The 21,717-nt window shown below is 37.6% G+C and overlaps 2 protein-coding genes and 1 pseudogene across 3 annotated transcripts; 1 reads left to right on the top strand and 2 right to left on the bottom strand.

The window, feature by feature from the left end:
- Positions 1-1,001: 1,001 nt before the first annotated feature.
- LOC137740517 (B-box zinc finger protein 22) lies at positions 1,002-4,087 on the bottom strand. The gene is made up of 3 exons (XM_068480368.2): positions 3,755-4,087; positions 1,578-2,006; positions 1,002-1,363 (listed from the first exon to the last, which is right to left on the bottom strand). The coding sequence occupies exons 1-3, from the start codon at positions 3,935-3,937 to the stop codon at positions 1,340-1,342; spliced, it is 636 nt and encodes a 211-aa protein (XP_068336469.2). The 5' UTR covers positions 3,938-4,087; the 3' UTR covers positions 1,002-1,339.
- A 136-nt stretch (positions 4,088-4,223) lies between these two features.
- On the top strand, positions 4,224-15,224 carry LOC137739859 (serine/threonine-protein kinase 12). 2 transcript variants are annotated; one of them, XM_068479585.2, is made up of 12 exons: positions 4,224-4,726; positions 4,864-4,938; positions 5,049-5,144; positions 5,329-5,414; positions 5,551-5,671; positions 6,835-6,914; positions 12,785-12,847; positions 13,088-13,212; positions 13,364-13,449; positions 13,837-13,958; positions 14,326-14,437; positions 14,630-15,224. In XM_068479585.2, the coding sequence occupies exons 1-12, from the start codon at positions 4,226-4,228 to the stop codon at positions 14,726-14,728; spliced, it is 1,566 nt and encodes a 521-aa protein (XP_068335686.2). In that variant the 5' UTR covers positions 4,224-4,225; the 3' UTR covers positions 14,729-15,224. The 2 variants fall into 2 exon arrangements, with proteins under 2 accessions (XP_068335686.2, XP_068335687.2); XM_068479586.2 differs by having other exon boundaries at positions 4,263-4,726; positions 5,563-5,671.
- A 1,602-nt stretch (positions 15,225-16,826) lies between these two features.
- Positions 16,827-18,454, bottom strand: LOC148694198 (ATP-dependent DNA helicase PIF1-like; annotated as a pseudogene).
- Between the last annotated feature and the right edge of the window lie 3,263 nt (positions 18,455-21,717).

Raw genomic sequence — 21,717 nt, 5'->3', positions numbered from 1 at the left:
GTTCTATAGAAAATGAGGGATGTGAGACTGAGTGACGAAGAGAAAGGGGATAGTCTGAGGGAAAAAGGGCCGAAAGAGAGGGAAAAAAAGAGATAAAGAGAGAGAGAGAGAGACTCGGAGTGGGGAACACGTGGCAAAAGGAAAGGTGGGTGTGGGTCCCACATGACAGATTAATATTAAAATAATTAAAATATTCAATCCTAATATCTAGAATAGTGAATTGACTATTTTGCCCCTTGACTTCGTAGTTCTGTAAAACGTTCATCGTAACTCCAAATCTGATTCCACTTGCACCCGCACACTCATAGCAACGAGTGCTATAAAGATACGCTAAGAAAACAGATCTTACGTGACCTGACAAGGCGGTCAACAAAAGTCAACATCTTCGCCTCGAAGGGCATTTTTGTAAATTCATCTTTTAAAATTATAAAAACCGTAATAATTGGGGACGGGTTGTTACACTTCAAACTTAATAATTTAGAAGAAAAAACCCAACTAACTTAAAACAGGACAAAACCTTTCACAACTAAAAACTAAGTAAAGCAAGACAAGTAGATCGATATGTTTTGAGAACCACATTTTATAAAAATAAATATTTAGAGAAGCTTTGATGAGAATCACACTTCACTTTACTTTTTTCCTTCTAAGTGTAATTTTTATGTAATTTTTTAGTAGTTTATATTACTAATTAATTTTCTTATATAATGATAATTTTTTATGCAAGAAAATAGAAGAAAATGTGATTCTCAAAACTTTTCTACAAATTTATTTCCATAGTTGGTGGCATCACAACTCTATCAAATAGCAACTACTTTATTTGGAGAAAATTTTTAGTGTATCGAAAATACGTGATGAAACATAACACGTCATTATACGATTAGAGGATTTTTTTTTTTTTAAATCCTTCCAATTGTGTGACCAAGTGATGTTCCACTTAGTATTTGGGACACACTGAAAATTCTCTCCTCTACTTGGATCTTATGTCCCACATTCAGATATTATGTTGCAAGTGAAAATGGACTTCCAATCAATGGTAACTAAATTACATACCCCACATTCAGAGATATGCAACTATGTATATAGGTTAAGAGTAATTAATGACCAAAAAAAAGGTTAAGAGTAATTAATTACCAACTAATGCTAACTAAATTACATACTAACTTACCAATTACCATGATTTGCCTAATACACCTACCTAATTCCCTCACCTCACATAACTTGATCACAAAAGTAAAATAAACTGAATACAGCCCGGCAGCTAGCAATTTCCAACAATCTGCCTTCTGAAATTTGGTTCAATCCTGAATCATCCTCCAACAGCTTCAAACCAAAAAAACAATCAGAGGCAGTATCTGCCGTAAACCTGTAAGAAGCCGAAAACTACATTAGATCGTTTCCAAACACTAGAAACTTTATGTCTACGTGAGCGTTTGGACATCAAACTGCAAAAATGAACCTGTGATGTCATTGCAAACTAAAACTAATTTTTGTTCGTTAAAAACGTCGATGCGGTCATGGTTTCAGCATGACAGACTCGTACAAAAATAATAGGAAGATATACATATATATACACACACCTTGGGCGACATGCGGTCCAAGACCCCAAAATTTTGATTAGGGTCAGTAAAACCAAGAAATTCTTCCAAGTTCGACCCGGAACCGGAGGTGTTAGCATTTTGAATTAACGGTAATTTTCCTGATACACCAGTTCCAACACTGTCAACTTTACCAGGCAATGCTTGTTTAATCTCCCCAACAAACGGACCTACTGGACTTTTGTTTATTGGTCGCGACGATGCTGATTCAGAAACCGTTTCCACAGAAGTCAACATTTCCTTGGTGGAGGTGGAGATGCATGGTTTGGTAGCTTCAAGCCCCACTTTCACACCAGTAAGCACAAACCTTTGGTGACTGGAAACATACGAGTTTACTGTGTGTATGGCAACATCGCATTTCCGACAGAGTAAAGCTCGATCCTGCAGACAGAAGAAGTATCCGACCATCTCCTGCAACAGAAAAGGAAATGTAGATTACTTCATGTATCTCAACAATTACAACTTCACAGACGTGAACCACCAAAACAGCGGTCCCTCTGCAGAAATCACCAAAAGGGTACTTCATTTTTGAGAGAATGTGTGACTTGTGAGCTTTTTAAACAAAAATCATGGATCAACTCACAAACAAATCATATATGTCAAGTAAAGTTTGCAGACCACTAGAAAGTAATAAAACCCCAGCATGGGTTAATGAACACGTAAAACAATATAACGAGTGTAAAAATATTAATAGTGTTACGAGTTGTGTAAACTACCAAACTGTATAAGTGCAAGTGTCAATGACCGAAATTAATTAACATAACGTGATGATATACGGATGGATATCCCTACAGTTCTACCCCAAGTCTCCAACATCTGTACTTCCAATTATAAATACAACTACCAAACTGTGCAAGTGTCAATGACCGAAATTAGTTAACATGATGTAACGTGATGACATACGGATGGATGTCCCTACAGTTCTTCCGCAAGTCTCCAACATCTGTACTTCCAAGTATAAATACTCTGGACTCAATTCCTAGCGGACTTGGTAATACTATAGGAAAAACGAATGACGGTAAAGCAAATAGGTAGATAGAGTGTGACCCGAGTCACATCCCACATTACATCAAACATCAAATTTGAAACTACAACTCAACAAGAGAATTTTAATGCGACTTTAATGTTACGTCTCACTTCGTAGCACCGAGTTTTATGTAAGATCTAATAATTGTATGATCTAAACCATTAAATTTTCGAACCATTATGTGACACGTATCATGAAAGAAAATTGTTTTAATTGATCAAAATAGCATAACAAATCTTTATCTCAATCAATTACAACAAACCACTTTCACATAGAAGAATAAACAAAGTTAGTATGAACTTATTTTCTTGAACACATCGATAATCTATTATAAACTACTTTAATTTATCACGGTAGTATTTTAAATTTGGATGAAGAGGCAGATCAACAACCTTCAAACTTGGTTGAGGGGGTGGACACACTGCTCTTAACCCAATTGGGCGAACCCATGTTTGAGAATATAATGATTTTCTTAAAGACTATTTTATTCTAATCTATTATAATTTAGTGCGACAGCGATTCGAACTCGGCCGGTCTGACCCGGATCAACCAGATTAATTCATGTTAACCAATGTAAGCACAACCAACAAACCCAACATTTACTTTGGAATTTTAAACACAAAATAATGAAAGGAATGAAATGAGAGAGGATCCTCGCCGGCCGGATCCTCTTTGTGAGAATTTCAAGAATCCTCCAATTATATATGTTCATCGTTATGATCAGTTTTTATCAGATACTGTTTATATTTAATTTTAAATAAAGAAATTTACAATAATTTTTTACTGCACGATATATGATGAATGAATGTAATTGGAAAATCTTCACGATCCCCACAAAAAAGAAAGTGCAAAGATCCTCCGGGGAATGAAATTTCACAAAAATATCTAACTTTTCCTCCATAGTACATGAAATGGTCTGAAAAATCAATAGTTAAATTTTGTGTAGATCTAATGAATCTTTGCAACGTTTAAATATTATATAAAATATGTAATACTGAGTTAGACGTAGCAACTTATTGCTACTGCCTAAGACTTAGCATCTAACCTCAAAATATCATAAAAAAGTCACAATCTTTGAATGAATATAAGAGCAAGAAAAAGTTGAAAGTTGAAACTAGGAGTTCGTTCAGACCTGGCAAATATCGCACTTGGGCATGGGAGAGGAAGATGAAGAGAGAGGGACTCTCTGGTGCTTGCTGGCCAGTTTGTTGGCGGCGTGGATCTTCTGGTCGCACGCCCAGCACAACGCCGCCTCGTCAGCGCAGCACAGCACCTTGGCCTCCGCCACCTCGCACGCATTGCACAGTATCTTCATCTCTCTCTACAAAAAACCGAAGCCTTTTGGGAAAAGCGTATAGTGGCTTTCTCTACGGCGGAGCTTTTGAGGGAAAAGACTGAGAGTTTTGAGAGCAGAAATGCACGAAGAAAAGATGGCGATGTGGGTTTAAGAAGGCAAACCGACTATTGGTTGTTTTACTAACATCCACTATGCCGATATGGAATATCGACACGTGCTCTTTTATTGAGCGGCCCGTGCCACGCATGCGCGCCCAACCGTACACACGAGATAAGGTTCTCTATGTCGGCGCCGCTAGCATCTACCATGTTAGTAATGAGTGTGAGAATATCTACTTTGTTTCTTCTCATTCTTCTTCTAAGCAGCCAGCTACCCCTTTCCAATCCTGCTTTAGTCCTCCCCACTTTATTGATAATCCCCACCTACTCTCTCTCTCTCTCTCTCCTCTGCCTTCACAACCCAATTCCCAGTTCTTCTTCTCCAAACATGGAACCCATGCTACAGCACCAGCAATCAGCAGGAGCGGCCCGGTTCACTCTGATGAGGCAGTCGTCGCTGGCGCCGGACCGGGACGACTCGGTGACGCCGGAGCCGGTTGACCCTCGCGTGAGGCTCTTGTACATGGCCAACGAGGGCAACTTGGACTCCATTCGGGAGCTCCTCGACTCCGGCATCGATGTCAACTTCACTGACATCGACGGTCGCACCGCCCTCCACGTCGCCGCTTGCCAGGGCCAAACCGACGTCGTTCAGCTCTTGCTCCAAAAAGGCGCCGATGTCGACCCGCGTGACCGCTGGGGCAGCACGGTAACCAAGTTCACTCCAAATTTTGTCACTTTACTACATTCGCGTGTGTGTATGTATATATATGTATGTAAATATATGTTGTATGTATAGGTTGCTAACAGTGTAGTGACTCTGGGAGTGATTTATTCGTTGAACAGCCTTTTGCGGATGCAATGTATTACAAAAACGATGACGTGATCAAACTTTTGGAGGATTACGGCGCCAAGCCTCGGGTAATTAGTTGGTTTTATGTCATCTAATTGTGTTTGGGTGTGCAAAGTTTGCTTCTTTTGTTTCTTACGTTTCTAAAAATTGAATAATTTGTGGTTCTTGCAAATATTAGATGGCTCCCATGCATGTGCAAAGCGCACGGGAAGTCCCCGAGTATGAGATTAATCCCAATGAAATTGATTTCTCCAGTAGTGTTGAGATAACAAAGGTAAGTCTCATATGGGAAAGGTCTATCACGTCGGCATTGGTGTTTTTTTTTTTTTAGGTCTAATTAAATTCAAGTTCACTATGACACAGTGAATTAGTTTACGAGAAAATATTCAGTCGATTAAGTTAAGTATGGCAGTGTAATGGTGATATTGATCTTTGATTGCATATGAAATGTATGTTAGGGAACCTATCGTATTGCATCGTGGCGTGGAATTCAAGTGGCGGTTAAAATGCTTGGGGAGAAAGTATTCGCTGATGAAGATAAAGTGTAAGTTTGTCTTTATGATAAACTTTTGTGTGAAATTTTATCTCTACTTTACTTTTGTTGTAATTTAGATAATGAATTAAAAGGTCTCGAGTCTTTCTTTTCGGCTGGAGTTTTAATTGGCTTATTGAAATATCAGAAATGCATTCAGGGATGAGCTTGCTTTACTTCAGAAGATACGACATCCAAATGTTGTCCAATTTTTGGGTGCTGTAACGCAAAGCTGTCCAATGATGATTGTCACAGAATATCTAACCAAGGTTAACTGAAACATGTGAAAATTTTGCTTTATGTCTTCCTTTTAATATCATCGTCCATTCCTAAGTCTTCCACAGTTCATTATTATGCATCTGCGTATTTGATGTTGATTTGTTATAATTTGGATAAGAGATTCTTTAGTACCAAGTGAAAGCCAAACGATAGACTAGCATACAATTTGGCCTAAGGGTGGGCATAAAAATCGCCAAATCGGAAAACCAAATCGAACCGTGACAAAAAAAATCAGAAAAAACCACGTTGATCAAAAAAGTCAAAACCGGAACAAAATCAAACCGAACTGTTTCAAACGGTTCCAGTTCCGGTTTGGAAATATTAAGAATCGGAAGAACCGGACTGAACCGCTTTTAATATAAATTATTGTTTTATTATTATTTTTATATAAATAAGACATTTTCCAAGAAGACCATGTGCATAAGCCCAATATTTTTCTTCACTTCTCTCCCCTCCTTTGTTGTTTTATCACTTTTCTCCTCCTACATTATTTTTCTCCATTCTTTTCCAATATATTATGCATTATATACATTTTAGTTTTAGTTTAAGATTTATATTTTGGTATTGGTATGAGCTTTTCTATCTTTTGATTTATATTTATATGTACACTTTCTATCTTCCAGTCACAAATCTTGTAGATCTAGTAGTGGAAACTCAAATTTACTTGAATTTGTGGTTGAAATTTATGTTTGGTATTAGAAGTAGAAAATTAGAAAGAAAAAAAAAACATATATATAATTTTGGTTAGAACTGTAAACCTGTATGAACCAAACTGGAACCGTCATGAACCAAACTGTACGGTTTTAGTAATAAATTTAAGCAGAACCGAACCGTTGAAAATTTTCAATTCTAATTTCATTTTAAGGGTGGAATCGGGTTGAACTGGATCGTGTCCACCCCTAATTTGGCCCTTTAGCCAAAAAGTGTGATTTTTGGTGGCTGACTTGGAGTTTTAAATGCCGAAATTGTTGGATTGCATTGAGGTTACAATAAGAGAAATCGAATAAATGGGCCATTGACACGCTGCAGCCTGTAGGCACACATGATGAGACAAATGTATTACGTGTTTGTTTAGTGTCATACACTATTTTTAAAGATTCAACAGATTTGTTGGATTTCTTTTTCATCTGAGCTTTTATTTTTACTGTTTCAGGGAGATTTTCGCGCATATCTTAAAAGGAAAGGTGCATTAAGAGCAAAATCAGCATTAAAGTTTTCGCTTGACATTGCTAGGTCAGTCAAGTTGCTTGTACTCTGAATTTGTTAATTTTCTGTGGTGAATGCTGAAATGGTATCAGGCTTTATGTTTTAGGTTGATTAACAACAAAGATTGAAGTTTTAAACCAGAAAATCTATGCAAAGAAAGAAGAATACTGAGAAAATGAGAATGTTTAGTATTTTTTTGATATGAAAAACTCCGAGAATATAGGCCTATATTCATCTAATCAGTCAAATGCTCAGATCCTATTTTTCAGGGAGCAATGACTAATCTCCAGCCATTTAGACCATCGGAGGCTACCATTCTTCCACTTGGAGGAGGATCGGATAACACATTACATCCCAAACTGTTAAGAATAACAACTATGTAGGTTAGGAAATAAAACTAGCTGGTACAAGTTTAAAGCTAACGACTATTTCTAAAAAAGGCAAGTTCTTCATCTCTTCGAATTCTTCATTCTCTTCACTTTCAATCTGCAGGATTGTCATTTGCAGGTTGATTTAAGCTTAGTATGCAGCTTAATTCTCAATACCCTCTCCTAAGCTGCTTACTGGCTTAACTCTAAGCCTCAATCTCAATTGATTAAATCTGTCCTTTGGCAAAACCTTTGTAAAAATGTCTACAAGTTGTTCTTCACTTCTGCAGAATTGCAAATCAATCATACCATCTTGCAAAGTTTCCCTTATGAAATGATACCTTCTGTTTATATGTCTAGTTCTCTGATGAAAAACTGGATTCTTAGCCATAGATATAGTTGACATATTATCACATAACAAAGGTGTTGCCTCAGTTTGCATCTCCCCAAAATCATCAACAACAAACCTCAACCAAATGGACTATGTTGTTGCCTCAAATGCTGAGACATACTTAGCTTCAACAGTTGATAGTGCAACTGTGTTTTGTTTCACAGATGCCCAAGAAAATGCTCCACTTCCAAAGCTAAATGCATAACCAAAGGTGCTTCTGCTATCATCTTCACTTCCTCCCCAATCTGCATCACAGAATCCAATGAGAATTGTAAACTTGTCCTTAACATACTTAATGCCATAGTTGAAGGTCCCTTGAACATATCTTAGCACCCTTCGTGCAACCCCTAGATGCTTCTTGGTAGGACTATTCATGAACCTTGATAGCAAACTTGCAGCAACATTAGATCATGTCTAGTTGCTGTTAAATACAGTAAAATTCCCACTATTTTTCTGTAAAGTTCTTTATCAGCCAATTCATTCCCATCCACTTTCTTAAGCTTTTCACCAATGGGCAAGGGAATGGATACTGGTTTGCAGTCTTCAAGTCCAAATTTCACAAGTAGAGACTTGGCATACTTACTTTGACGGACGAATACTCCTTGATCAGTTTGTAGTATCTCTATGCCCAAGAAATGATGTAGAAGTCCAAGATCTAACATTTCATATATCTGCATCATCTCTTTTTTGAACTCAGTAAGCATCTTCTCACTGCTTCCAGTGTTGACAATGTCATCAACATATATTGAGACAATTATCAAACCTCTTTCATTTTCAGATCTTGTATACAATGTGGCTTCACTTGTGCTTCTTTTGAACCTGCACAGAGAGAGATGCATCAAACTCACTGTACCAGGCTTTAGGTGCCTGTTTAAGTCCATATAATGCCTTTCTTAACTTGTAGACCTTATGACCTGCATTTTTTAACTCAAAACCTTCAGGTTGTTCAACATGCACTTCTTCATCAAGCACACCATTTAGGAATGCTGACTTAACATCCAACTTAAATAACTTTCAATCCTTTTTGTGCTACAAGAGCAATGAGAGTTCAAATTGTGTCTAACCTTGCCACTGGTGCAAAGGTTTCATTGTGGTCAATCCCAGAATTCTGTGCATACCCTTTGGCTACAAGCTTGGCCTTATTTTTTTGAATTGTTCCATCCAGGTTAAGCTTAGTCTTAAACACCCATTTCACACCTATAACAGGTTTATCAACTGACCTTTCAACAAGTTCCCAAGTATTGTTCTTTTCAATCATTTCTAACTCTGCATTCATAGCTGATTACCAAGCTATATCACTTGCTGCTTCTTGATAGCTCTCTGGTTTTATAATGCACATGTGACACCTCGCATATATATCTTCCAGAGTTCTCAACTTCACTGGAGTGGAGCTAGGTGTAGAGCCTTGGCTGTGACTTCCACCATTATCCGCAATTGACTCATCAACAGTAGTGTTTAAATAAGAACCTCCAACATTATCAAATTGGGTTACATCAGTTTGTTCTTCTCTAACTTCATCTTCTGTTCCATTCCCTTCAAGATTGAAAGGTATTGAGATAGACTGCATTTGGTTACTTTCCCAATTCCATGACTTGTTTTCACTGAAAATCACACTCCTTAAGAGTACAATTTTCTTAGATTGCAGATCATACACTATATATCCCTTTTCACAGCTTCCATATCCCATGAAGACCCCCTTTTTGGTTTTGTCATCAAATTTATGCCTAAAAGGTGATGAGACATAAGTATAGCAAATACAACCAAATACTTTCAGATGCTTAATTTCAGGCTTCCTACCGGTGAAGCTTCAAAATATGTTTTGTCTAACATAGATGTTGTAAAACATCTATTTTGAAGGTAAACAACTGTCATAGCTTCTGCCCAGAAAATCACAGGAATTCCTTTCTCAATCATCATGGACCTTGCCATCTCATAAATTGTTATATTTCTTCTCTCAGCAACTCCATTTTGCTGAGGAGAGTAGGCAATGGTCAGTTGTCTCTCCATTCCCATCCTTGCACAGTAATCCAGAAACTCATGTGAGGTGTATTCATCAACTCTATCACTCCTTAGCTTCTTCAAACTGAAACCACTTTGCAGTTCAACAAAAGCTTTGAATTTCTTGAACACATTAAAGCTATCAAACTGATTTTTGAGAAAGTTTACCCAACACATTCCTGAGAAATCATCAATGAATGTGATGAAATACTTATTCCTTCCAATGGACTCATTTTGCATTGGTCCACACAAATCTGTGTGTACCAATTCAAGTGGATAGCTTGCTCTCCACACTTTTTCTTTGTCAAATGGCTATCTGTGATATTTCCCTAAAACACAACCTTCACACACATCTTCCATTTCTGTTAGAACAGGTAATCCAAGTGCCATTTCCTTCTGCTACATCTTCTTCATGCTAGCAAAATTCAAGTGTCCAAGCCTTCTGTGCAGATCGAAGCGTCTTCAATTACTGATGTTTTTCTTGCTGCAAGTGTTATAGATTCTAGTGAAAGAGGAACACATAGATTTCCTGCCATGATCATTTTTGCTACAACATTGTTGAGGCTTCTATCATCAAAGATAATTGCCATATTACCCCCAAATAGAACATAGTATCCATGCTCCATCATCTGGCCTACACTTAGTAAATTCTCATCCAAACCTAAAACCAGCAACACTTCATTTATATATCTTTTCCCACGCTGAGTTTCAACCACTAGATTGCCTTTCCAATTGCTTGTATAAGATCTCCAGTGCCCATTTTAACTTTACAAGTTACAGATTTGTCAATGTTTATTAACACAGACTCTTGAGATGTCATGTGGTTGCTGCAGGCACTGTCCACAAACCATGCATTTCTATCTTGCATAATTGAAGAGTGACAAGCATAGAACATGGTTCTTGTGGTTACTTTTTCTTCCTTTGCACAGTTGGCTACTTGCTTGTAAATATCACCTCCTTTGCATCTGCACAAACCAAAATGATATTTCTGACAAACTTGACACTGTGGTTTCACACCACTTTGACTACTACTCCCTTGCTTGTTCTGTGAATTGAACCTATTGTTCCAATTTCCTCCAGAATTGTTGTTCCAGCTTGAGCCATTGTTGTTGTTCAAGTTTCCACTTTGAGACCAATTTGATCCCTTTTTGTATTGTCCCTGCCACTTTTGATTTGGCCTACTTTGTGAACCTTTGTAGCTACCAGTGGCTTGGTTATTGCCAACTCTGAGACTACTAAAGGCTCTCTCAGTTCCTGTCAATTTATCCCTTTCATCATGCAAGTCTTTCATTTTATCATAACCTTGACAGATGCAATAACTTCTTCAACTCTAATAGTATCCAGATCTTGAGTTTCCTCAATGATAGACACAATGGAATTATACCTTCTACTTAGACTCATCAATAGTTTTTGCACAATCCTTTTTTCATACACATCTTCACCAAGTGATTTCAGATTATTCACAATTCCAAAAAACCTAGCCAAATAGTCATCTAGGTTTTCAACATCTTTCATTCTCATATACTCAAAATCTGCCCTAACTGCTTGAAGTTTTACAACTCTTACCTTTTTATCTTCTCTGAACTCTCTTCTCAGAATATCCCAAGCCTATTTTGCAGTCTTTTCATTTCTGATGCGAGGGAAAAGCTCATCAGTTATCGTTCCTTGGATGAGACTCAGCGCATTGGCATTTTTTATTTTGTCTTCTCTGAGGATGGTGGGTGCTTCCATTGGAACTTGTTCAGCCTCACTTTCTTCATCTCCAGAGCATTCTTCCTCCTCGAGAATCGGCTGCGGTTGTACTCCGATCTCTACTACATCTTATAGATCATGTGCTATATGGATAGTCTCCATTTTGACAGCCCAAAAAGCGTAGTTTGCACCATCAAACTGTGGAGTTCATAAATCTCCACTTGAAGAACCTGATCCCACCATTTCTTAGTGAATATCAGTGAACCAACCAATAAAGGAACCACATTTATCCCTTTTGGGAATTTTTCAGGAAGAACCTCTCTCATAGTTTACGCCCCTCTTTGGAATGAGACCTAAATCTCTGATACCGTGTTGAAATGGTATCATGCTTTATGTTTTAGGTTGATTAACAAACAAAGATTGAAACTTTAAACCAGAAAATCTATACAAAGAAAGAAGAACATTGAGAAAATGAGAATGTTCAATATTTTTTCTATATGGAAAACTCAGAGAATACAAGCCTATATTCATCTAATCAGTCAAATGCTCAGATCCTATTTTTCAGGGAGCAAGGACTCATCTCTAACCATTCAGGCCATCAGAGGCTACGATCCTTCCACTTGGAGGAGGATCAGATAACACAGTACATCCCAAACAAATAAGAATAACAGCTGTGTAGGTTTCTAAAACAGGAAATAAAACTAGTCGTTACAAGTTTAAATCTAACGGCTATTTCTAAAATAGGCAAGTTCTTCATCTCTTCGAATTCTTCATTCTCTTCACTTTCAATCTGCATGATTGTCATCTGCAGGTTGATTTAAGCTTAGTATGCAGCTTAATTCTCAACAATGAACATCACAAATGCCTTATCTTGACATGGTATCTGAAATTTTCACATTGTATCATCGATTTGGAGTTTGATTACCTTTCTTGTGAGGAACTTGAGGTGTACTCTTTGAATAATATCTCGCAAATGTAATTTCTTTATTATTCTGAAATAGGTTATCTGACTTGAAACATATCATCCTGGATTTCCTTTATTTGACATTAGTGCGGGACAAACTTTTCGAAGTTGCCAGCAGTTGAAAAATCATAAGGTCAGTTGCATGGTTGGCATTACCTCTGAGGATTACAGTCCATATGGACACATCTCATTGAAATTATGAATTCTAGATCCTTGTAGGACTAAAGAATTTATGGGGAGGGAATTCAATAATGGTTAAATCATTGAATGGGTGTGAAAACCTAGTTGATTAGTTTTGGTGTTACCATTTATTTACTGGTGTCATGCTTATCTTTGTGTTAATCAACCTAAACAGTTTTTAAATAAAGTTTTGTGTTTTGGAAATCATAGTGGTGAGAGGTGGATGATTGCTACCTGTTGTAGCCAATTATTCATTGCATGTGTTCTCTTATCTTAATGAGCACTGTACTGAATTACATTTCAGGGGGATGAATTACCTGCATGAGCATAAACCTGAAGCAATAATTCATCGAGACCTGGAGCCCTCGTATGCTCTCGCACTCTCTCTTTTTCTATGTATTATTGTTGTTACTTTTACTAGTAGAGAAATAGATGTATACCGACACGATCTCTATCTAATCTGACTCATAGATAAGCGATTGTAGATTTATCATCTTAGCTCAGCATGTAAGCATTGTACTTAAATGTTGCGTGAATCATGCACTATTAATAACTAAATGATTGAAACTTTTGATCGTTTCTTAATTGTTCGTGAGTAAGATAACAGAAACATATTGCGAGATGATTCTGGGCATCTAAAAGTTGCAGACTTTGGGGTGAGCAAACTACTGAAAGTTGCAAATACAGTTAAAGAAGACAGACCTATGACTAGTCAAGAGTCTCAAGATACTTGTATGTTGCTTGCTTTTTTGAAAGTTCTCATCCTTCATTTCTTTGATCAATGCTATATTGTGTGTAAACCTACAGAGCCATCTGATATATATGTGTGTAAAACACTCACTGAAACATGTCTTCCTGTTGCTGATATAATTCTAATGAACAGGGAGATATGTGGCTCCTGAGGTATACAGAAATGAAGAGTACGATACCAAAGTGGATGTTTTTTCATTTGCTTTGATTTTGCAAGAGGTACTATCTCTCTCTCTCTCCCCCCCTCCCCCAAATATGGTAAACAATACTGCAATAACTACATATAGACACGATGTTAAGGGCATTTCTCCATACATTATCTTCTTTTAATATGTTTTTGTCTTTTATTCATACGTGTATATTTATGTTTGTACATTCATGCCAATGTCCAGCTTTTGAACTTTGTATTGTTGTATATTGGAATGAACTTCTTTTATGTGTCGTATACACTTTTTGGAATTTTTCATGGTTCTGAATGTCATGTGTGAATCCAGCACTCAATTGAATGGATTTGTATAAATGTTTTCTAGCTGAGAGGTGGTTTATTCTTGATGATCTGAGAAAAAGTTTTAATGGTTGAAAAAAATGTTTACGTGTATTTTCCAGATGATTGAAGGTTGTGTACCATTTTCTAAAAAGCCAGAAAATGAGGTTCCTAAAGCATATGTTGCAAATGAGCGCCCACCATTTAGAGCGCCACCAAAGCGTTATGCACACGGATTGAAGGAGTAAGTTGTTTGCAAACCTTTGATCTTCTGTTGTACATATGAAGTGTAATTTTCCTTTACACGTACTTATATAGCCAACCTTTTGTTCGTAATAATGATGTATTATGGGCCCAAAGAGTTACTGTCGTATTGGAGACAAGTTTTTTAACACGTCTCCCAGACAATTTTGGCTCCTTAATTTTGAAACCAAAGGAGCAATCCTGATAGGAAAAGTTTTGTAGTTTCATTCTCTCTTCCAACAAAATGGTTATATTGTAAATCTCCAAATTTTCTCGAGAATGCCTTGTTGCGATGCTCGAAATTCTCTTCTATGGGGGTAATTCCTTGTTAAGAATGCTTAATTTAAGTTTGTATACTTTGTGTGCAGGTTAATTGAGGAATGTTGGAGTGAAGACCCATCCGAAAGACCATCATTCAAGCAAATAATTAAGAGGTTGCATGACATTAATAATCAGTTTGCTTGGAAAAGACACTGGAAGGTGCAATTCTCTCTCTGCTTTAATAAGCTCGTTTTTTTTTCTGATTACCTTTCCTACATCTTCTGGAATTATTTCTTGTTGGCACACAGTGCAGAAAAGTTATTCTTGTGTATATATTGATCATTGAGTCACGTGCAAGTCAATTTGCTATGATAGTAAATACACTTCCGTAATATCGTGTATTTCGCACAGGTCACACCACTTACATGTCTCCAGAATCTCGAGGCCATGTTGAAGAAAGATCGGACAAGTCCAAGCAGCCGTCCATCTTCATGCTCTACAATGAGATGAGCAACTACTGTCGTATTTCATGCAGGAATTAAGCTCCTTTTTGGCCCGAACAATTGAGCTTTTTTCTAGTAGAGTATGGTGCGAGCCGAGAGATGCTGTTACAGTTACACCTACCGATTCTTGCATAAAGCATTTGTAGAGTTTCTCCGAACCCTCTATCATTTTTCTTCTTATTAACAATCATATTGAAATCCCATGTTTTGTTTGCTCTTTGGAAAATTTTCCCCTAGTTTTTAAGGTTTATTCGGTGTTTACTCTCCTGATGAGACGGAACTTGAAGCCTTCAGACACGTCGTTGGAAGACAAGTTATATTTTCGCATGTGCATGTGCATGTGCTTGCTTATGGTTTTTCTCTTGTGATTTAAACAACTGTAATGCCCAAAGCCGTTGGACTAGAAATCCAGAGACATTTGGGAGGAGACTTGCAACTATAACATTGCAAGCTAAACAAACTGAACAATATTGTCCAGATAAATACATCTGTCGATTCAAAAAGGACCTAAATTGTACATGGTATTCGGGCAAAGAGTTCTCTGGAGAAGGTTCCCTGGACCTCAGCACAGCTTCCTAAGGGATTGGCACTTTGGATGTGTAATTGGGCTCTTACTTGTTGAAGTGCTACAATAAGAGCTTAGAGTTAGTATTGAGAGGTGTCTTCGTGGGGCCTTAGGTGTAGGCCTTGAGGCTCGCAATCAAAACTAACTAAATGCTTAAGCGTGCCACTGTTATCTCAGTATGCAGATGTAGAACAAGTGTATTTTAAGTTGATTACTTGCGTAAGTTACTCCAACTTCTTGTTATCAAAAGATTGTCGTGGATGGGTTAAGTCCACATTAAGTTCTTTTTCTTGCCTTGTAAATAAGGACTTTTAGTTCATAATCTTGTATGTTTGGATGGAGGCAGTCCAAGGCCTCTTAAGTCATTTGTTTGGTTCCAAATTACTTTTAATGAAAACATATCCATCAAGCTAACCAAATTCAGATGCAAATGAGACTCTTAAAATAGAAAAACTGGTGGAAATAACTTGAATACATATTGGAGAATGCATTAAGCAATAGATATACTAATTTAGAAAACAAACAAAGAGCTTCGGGCAAGATTTCACCTTGTCTGGCCAAGTTGAACTTCTTGTAGTCACTTCTCTTTGAACTTGCAAGGTTTATATGCTAAAAAGGGATGAGTGGTAAACAAGTTTACACGAGGGAATCGATACTACAACACTAAGGGAGGTAACATAGCTTTTATACTAGACAAGAGATAGCTTTTTCAGAGAACTATCGTTAAAAATGACTGAATCTGGGTTGATTTCAGCTTTTGAATGCAAATCTGGTTTGAGATCAGAGTTTGTATGTTTGTTTGTTTGATTGGTTAAGTGTCCTTGTCTCTGGGGCCTGTCTTCCCTTTTATAGACAATTTGGCCTGACTGTTATAGCTTTTGCTCTTGCCCGAAAGCACTTGGAGGGTAGTGAGTCATTAACTTTTTACTAGCAATGGCACTAGAAAGTGTTCTTTTGCTTATAGTAGGTTAGTCTTCATTACTTGTCATTTCAATTATATATACGTAGCTTGTATCTTGGCTGAGAAGGCTTCAATTTGCTTCTGGGCTTGATGCTAGGCTTTGGGCAAGTCTCCCTTTTAATTGACATCATTGAGCTTTCCTTCATTCAAGCCCAATATTCAAATATTAATCCAAACACATGGCAATCATACAAATCCACATGTGATTTGTTCTCCACATTGGGATTGGCATGAGAAGCACCGTGAAAGTTTCTCTAGGCCGAAAGCTGGGGAAACTTAGCCCTTAGAATACAGCCTCATCATGAATCTACTCGAAGGGTTGACATAGCACTAAATAAACGCAACTGGGGAAAGGGAATCGGAACACAATGTTGCTTGGTATTCAAGATAAACACTCTTAACTACTTGAAACAGAAGCTCTTTGCCACAGCTGTGCAAAATACGAACAAACACTTAAGCATCAGTATCACATTGAAGGCACTCACACGAGCACAAGAACTCTCAAAGTCGCATTGAACGAAAACAAGTGAAACAGGTAAGATAATATTTGGAAAACTTTGAGGATTCCTTAATCGGATGCAGTTTAGGGTACCTCTCCAAGATTAAATAGTGACTTTTGCTCTTGCACTGTAAACTATCTCAGTTGTTTTCCTGGTATTTTCTTCCTACAGGTGTTCCAAGTGTATGGTATAACCGCTGCCCTCATTTCCTTTTCTACGGTATCCTTGCTACGATATTTGTTCTAGATGGCATCCTCATTCTCAACCTCCTCATCTTTGTTTCCCGGCCACTATTATCATTGCTACGATATTCTTTCTGGCTGACATTATCCTCAACCTCCTTGTCGTGTTCACTGGCAAACCTTAGGGTGCACCTTAATCTTGATGGGATGGAAACCAGATATATACAAGCCTTCCAAGCTTTTCACACGCGGAAAAAGCTACATAAACTATTCCATATCTGAAAGATTTTGAGAGATCGGTGTGAAGACGGTCCAGAGTCATGCCCTGGCACTTGTGAATGCTTGAAGCCCAAGCCAGTGTGAAAGTTGCTGCTCTCTTTGAGCAACTACTGGATCTCCTTCTGTCACATCCCATGTTTTTGTTTTAATCACCTTTGTCATCCCCAAATCAAATTTAACTACTGGTAGCAGCCCAGCATCGCATATGCTCATCACTCCCACATCTTTGGTCTTAAGAAATGCGATAGCAGTACCAGTTGCACCATTCACCTGGCCACGCTGAGTGTTCAAAATTTTTAGCAGCATCACCCTTGCAACTTTACATAAGGCAATTTGTTTAGGCGCAATCACCTGTTCTAGCTGCCTCTTCCAAGGACCTGTGCCCGCTATCAACCGCAGTATAAACAAGAAGTTCATTACTCAAGCTCTCCAGTCTACTTGCATTCACTCTATTTACGTCTTGAACCCTTGGCTAGGATTGTACTGCAGAAGGATCTGACTCGGAATCTACGCAAGAATCTTCTAAAAACTTGAAGTCTTCAGGATCAATCTCCCCTGAGGTATCTTGATTAGTCAAGGGTCTGACTGCAGAAAATTAACTTGTAAAATTAAAACTAGAATCCCAACAGTCTGCTTCAAATGCAAATTCTTTACCCTCCGAATTCCACTCACTTTATACGGGTGGTAACTGAAAGAAATCCCCACCCACAACAGGTTGCATTCCACCCCACATTTCATCAACTTGTCGTATTTTTTTTTGCAATGTATTCAAGACTATCAAACCTCCGCGTCAACCATGCTAACCTCATCTATGACCAACACTTCGGCTTTCAACCACCTCCTACAAGCCTCCTTGTTCACGAGAACCCTACTCAGCAAAGTTATCCTATCAGCATTGCCACATCCAATACCAGCGAAAAAGTGAAGGGTCTGCCCACGGATAGCACAAGCCGCAGCACCAGTAGGTGCAGTGACAAAAAACTTCGAAGGTGTATGACATCTTGTCGATGATGATGTGCTTAACCAACATCGTTTCTCTGGTCCCCGCGGAACCGGTAATGGACACAGATTTCCCCTCAGAAATGGCAGATATGACTTGTTTCTGGTGGTCAGTCCACTTAACTCTAGGAGTTTCGGGTTTGTATCTGAGGTTGTATGTATCCTGAACCCAATTAATGCTTTTTCCACTAGTTTTGGTACTAAAATTTCTCTGCGTAGAAAATGCATGGCAATAAACTTCACACATAGCATTTTTTCCACTCAAAATCGTTTCTCCTCAGGCTTTTGTCTAAAAACTTTTCGTTTTCCTAAAATACACGCATTTAGCAACACTAACAGACGCAACAGTTTATCTGAAAAACAAGGAAAGATTGGAACTTTACTTTCACATAGTGCTCTGAAAACGGACTGGGAGAAATATAAGGACTTTCCGGCCAAACCCAAAAGTCACTATCTCGATTCTCCAACACTTATCTATGAGACTTAACACTATGTTTGGATGAGGGAAATAAACATGGAATTTTGGTAAAAGTCAGAATTTATAAATTAACAGGCACCAATTCTCTTGTTTGGATTTATAAGCATAGAAATTTAGAATTTCCGCATGGAAAAAAAACTTGGAATTTGGGACATCCAAATCCCAAGTTCAAATTCCATGTAAATAGGTGTCATTTCTCAATTTCTATGATTGAGAGTTTAAAAATAACAAATTTTATATTCAATTCCATTGTTCTTTTAGGTTAACCAAACAAGAAAATTTACAATTTCTAGAAAATAGAATCTCGTCATTTCAATTTCCGTCATTTTTAAATTCCTGAGAACTTATTTGAATTGGAAAACTGATGAAGTTGAACGCTTCTGGTTGAGGGTGACCGGGCTTGGGCTAGTTCTCTTCTTTTTAGGCCTTTTGAGCTTCGTGGGCAGGCTATGTTAATTTGGGCTTCATGAGCTACCTAGAGTTAGATTTGAAATTTTCTCATGTCATTGGTTTTAAGTTCTCTTGCTATTATGATTAATTATTTAATGGATATGAGAGATTAGATACCAAATATGTATATGGAAAAGAAGGGAGAGTGATTTCCGAACTCTCCTTTTCTCATGGTGCACTTTTTAGAGCATTTTTGCTAGCTTTTGAATTGAATAAAGTGAATGCGAATTGAGAAACAAAAACATGAGGATTAAATAAATATAAATTGCGCAAAAAAATAAAGCTCATGAATTGAAAATATTGGATCTAAAAGTTATATAAATGGAGAACTTACAATTGGTTACGCAGTCAAGCATGAAGCCATCAAGGGACCTCTTATATATTGAAATCTAATTAAACTGAGAGGCAAGGGGTTTATAGCCCAAATGCTTTAGAACATTTATTCTTTCACCCAAACAGCTTACCAAGCAGACATGTTGATAATTTAATTGTGTGGTTCTAATGAACTTGAGAAATTAATCAACTGGGAGCGTTAGGAAGATTTAAATCTCAGCTTTTATAGCATTATAATTTTGATTAATTAGATAGGAAAAAAAAAGTTTTAAATCTATATATGGTGGATAACTGGATATTAGGGAACTGGTTCCTCCAAATTATAAACCCTAGATAGCCAAAGCAAGCATTAAGCATGCATACAGGTAACACCCGGTTTTTGTTGTTTGTTTCTGTAAGTGCAATATATATGATATATCAAAACATATAAAAATATATCTGAGATGGAGAATCCGTTTAGCAATTACTAACGAGTTATTATATGTAGTAAATTATGAGCTGCTGATCCTGTTGCAGCAGCAGACTCTCCGTCTGTGTTTGTGTGTGTATATATATGAGTAATATATAAATGTGTATATATATTTGTGTGTGAGAGAAAGAGAGATCTAGGGAGAGAGATAGAGACTGTGACGTATGAAGAAAAGAAGGTAAGGAAACGTCCATTAAGGTGAGACCGAAAGTGACCGAACAAAAATTACAGAAACGAAAAAGGTGAAAATTAGTACACTGACTTAGTTGCATTGCATGCACTGATGACTGATCACCTGGCACTGCACAAGATATATATATGTCATCGTCTACTCGGATTCTGTCCCCTCCTCTTTCTATCCTCTTTTATCCTCTTCTCTCACATTCTCTATATTGTTTTTCTCTTTTTATAAAAAATTAATATAAGATGTTAACATGAATTAACCGTAACCGTTCGAATAGAAGGAAAAGGAAGGGGAAGAGAAAAAAAGATGGGAGATAATTCTACTCCATCATCTACCTGCATATGTACAGTGTACTACTACCGCTTTTAACTTAATTCATGTCCCATGTCTGGAAACCCAAACAGATGGGTCGATACATACCGCGCCCCTTGGACGTTTTAATCTTTCAGAGTTCGCATTAACCTAACTATGATTACATACTGTAATAAGTATTTTAGGGTAACCTACATGTCGTATGTATACTAATAATGACTTTCGGTTGTCAATCTAAACTATTGATAATCTGATTGTTTAGCTAGCTAGGTCTTGTGTTTATACATGCACACATACATGTACATATAGTTAGAACATGCAGGATTGATGAAGCATGCTCAGACAGAACAAATTGAAATGAACTTTGTGGCCGGCAAATTCATGTTGGTTGGAGTTTGGAATTTGGAGTCTTTGGATTATATAATGTGAGAAAATTAATCGATATGGGAATTAGACAGGAGACAAAGGGGCTCGTTGTCTGTGCATGGCCTCAAATTTTTAGCCAAGCGGTGAGCCTTCCAACTTGAGGACCTTCTTCACTTGTTTAAATATTTCCTTGAAATTACCAATTGTTCATTCTCCAAATTTAAAGTCCTAGAGTCTAGAGCAACTCTAAATACTCATCAACTTCAAGTCGATCCCCCTCACTATTAAGTTCCTATATATGGCTTTGCATTTTGTGTGCCTAGCCATGCCACTCAACTTCACGCGCCACTCGGTTCTGGACCATAAAAACAATGATTTGTGACAAAGGAAGTTAGAGGTCGTTTGAGCTGTTTAGGGTAAAATTATCATCATTTCCTCTTAAGTGTGCACATTGAATTTCATTTCAAAAGATGAACAATAGGTCCAAACCCGATCCATGGAGCATAACTGCTCCAAGGAATATCGGTGGGAATTGGATCCTCTCCTGAACTTAGGAGGCTGAGCCTCCTGAGCAAATCACACAGGTTGTTGAAATTTAATCCAACGGCTGCAATTATTATAACTTTTAGAGGAGTTCCCTGTTTGTATCCGTTGGATCAAATTTCAACGGTCTGGATCCTTTGCTCAGGAGGCTCAGCCTCCTAAACTCAGAAGAGGACCCGGTTCCATATCGATGTTCTTCAATGCGCCAATATTCACATCAAGTGATAAAAATTTGCCTGTGGTGCCCTCGTACGACCGCCAACTAACCCCATGTACGATTTTTCGACGCTGGCGCATAGCTTGTCAAATAAGAAAGGTTCAGTTTCCTTTTTTCTTTGCAAGCAAAGTCGGAAAAGCTTCTTCGGCCTATATATA

Source organism: Pyrus communis, chromosome 9 (assembly GCF_041283825.1).
Source record: "Pyrus communis isolate YQ-2024b chromosome 9, ASM4128382v1, whole genome shotgun sequence".
NCBI lineage: Eukaryota > Viridiplantae > Streptophyta > Magnoliopsida > Rosales > Rosaceae > Pyrus > Pyrus communis.
Note: the sequence above shows the minus strand (reverse complement) of the source record. Positions and strands in the feature narration are given on the sequence as shown.

What these genes read in the sequence shown, in the direction of transcription:
- LOC137739859 (XM_068479585.2), top strand. Translation starts at nt 4,226, where the DNA reads ATGTTAGTAATGAGTGTGAGAATATCTACTTTGTTTCTTCTCATTCTT. An exon ending in TTCGCTGATGAAGATAAAGT is followed by an intron (nt 5,415 to 5,550) that starts GTAAGTTTGTCT and finishes TTGAAATATCAG; the next exon opens with AAATGCATTCAGGGATGAGC. An exon ending in CTTGGAAAAGACACTGGAAG is followed by an intron (nt 14,438 to 14,629) that starts GTGCAATTCTCT and finishes TATTTCGCACAG; the next exon opens with GTCACACCACTTACATGTCT.
- LOC137740517 (XM_068480368.2), bottom strand. Translation starts at nt 3,937, where the DNA reads ATGAAGATACTGTGCAATGCGTGCGAGGTGGCGGAGGCCAAGGTGCTG. An exon ending in CCAAGTGCGATATTTGCCAG is followed by an intron (nt 2,007 to 3,754) that starts GTCTGAACGAAC and finishes TTTCTGTTGCAG; the next exon opens with GAGATGGTCGGATACTTCTT. An exon ending in TGGACCGCATGTCGCCCAAG is followed by an intron (nt 1,364 to 1,577) that starts GTGTGTGTATAT and finishes GGCTTCTTACAG; the next exon opens with GTTTACGGCAGATACTGCCT.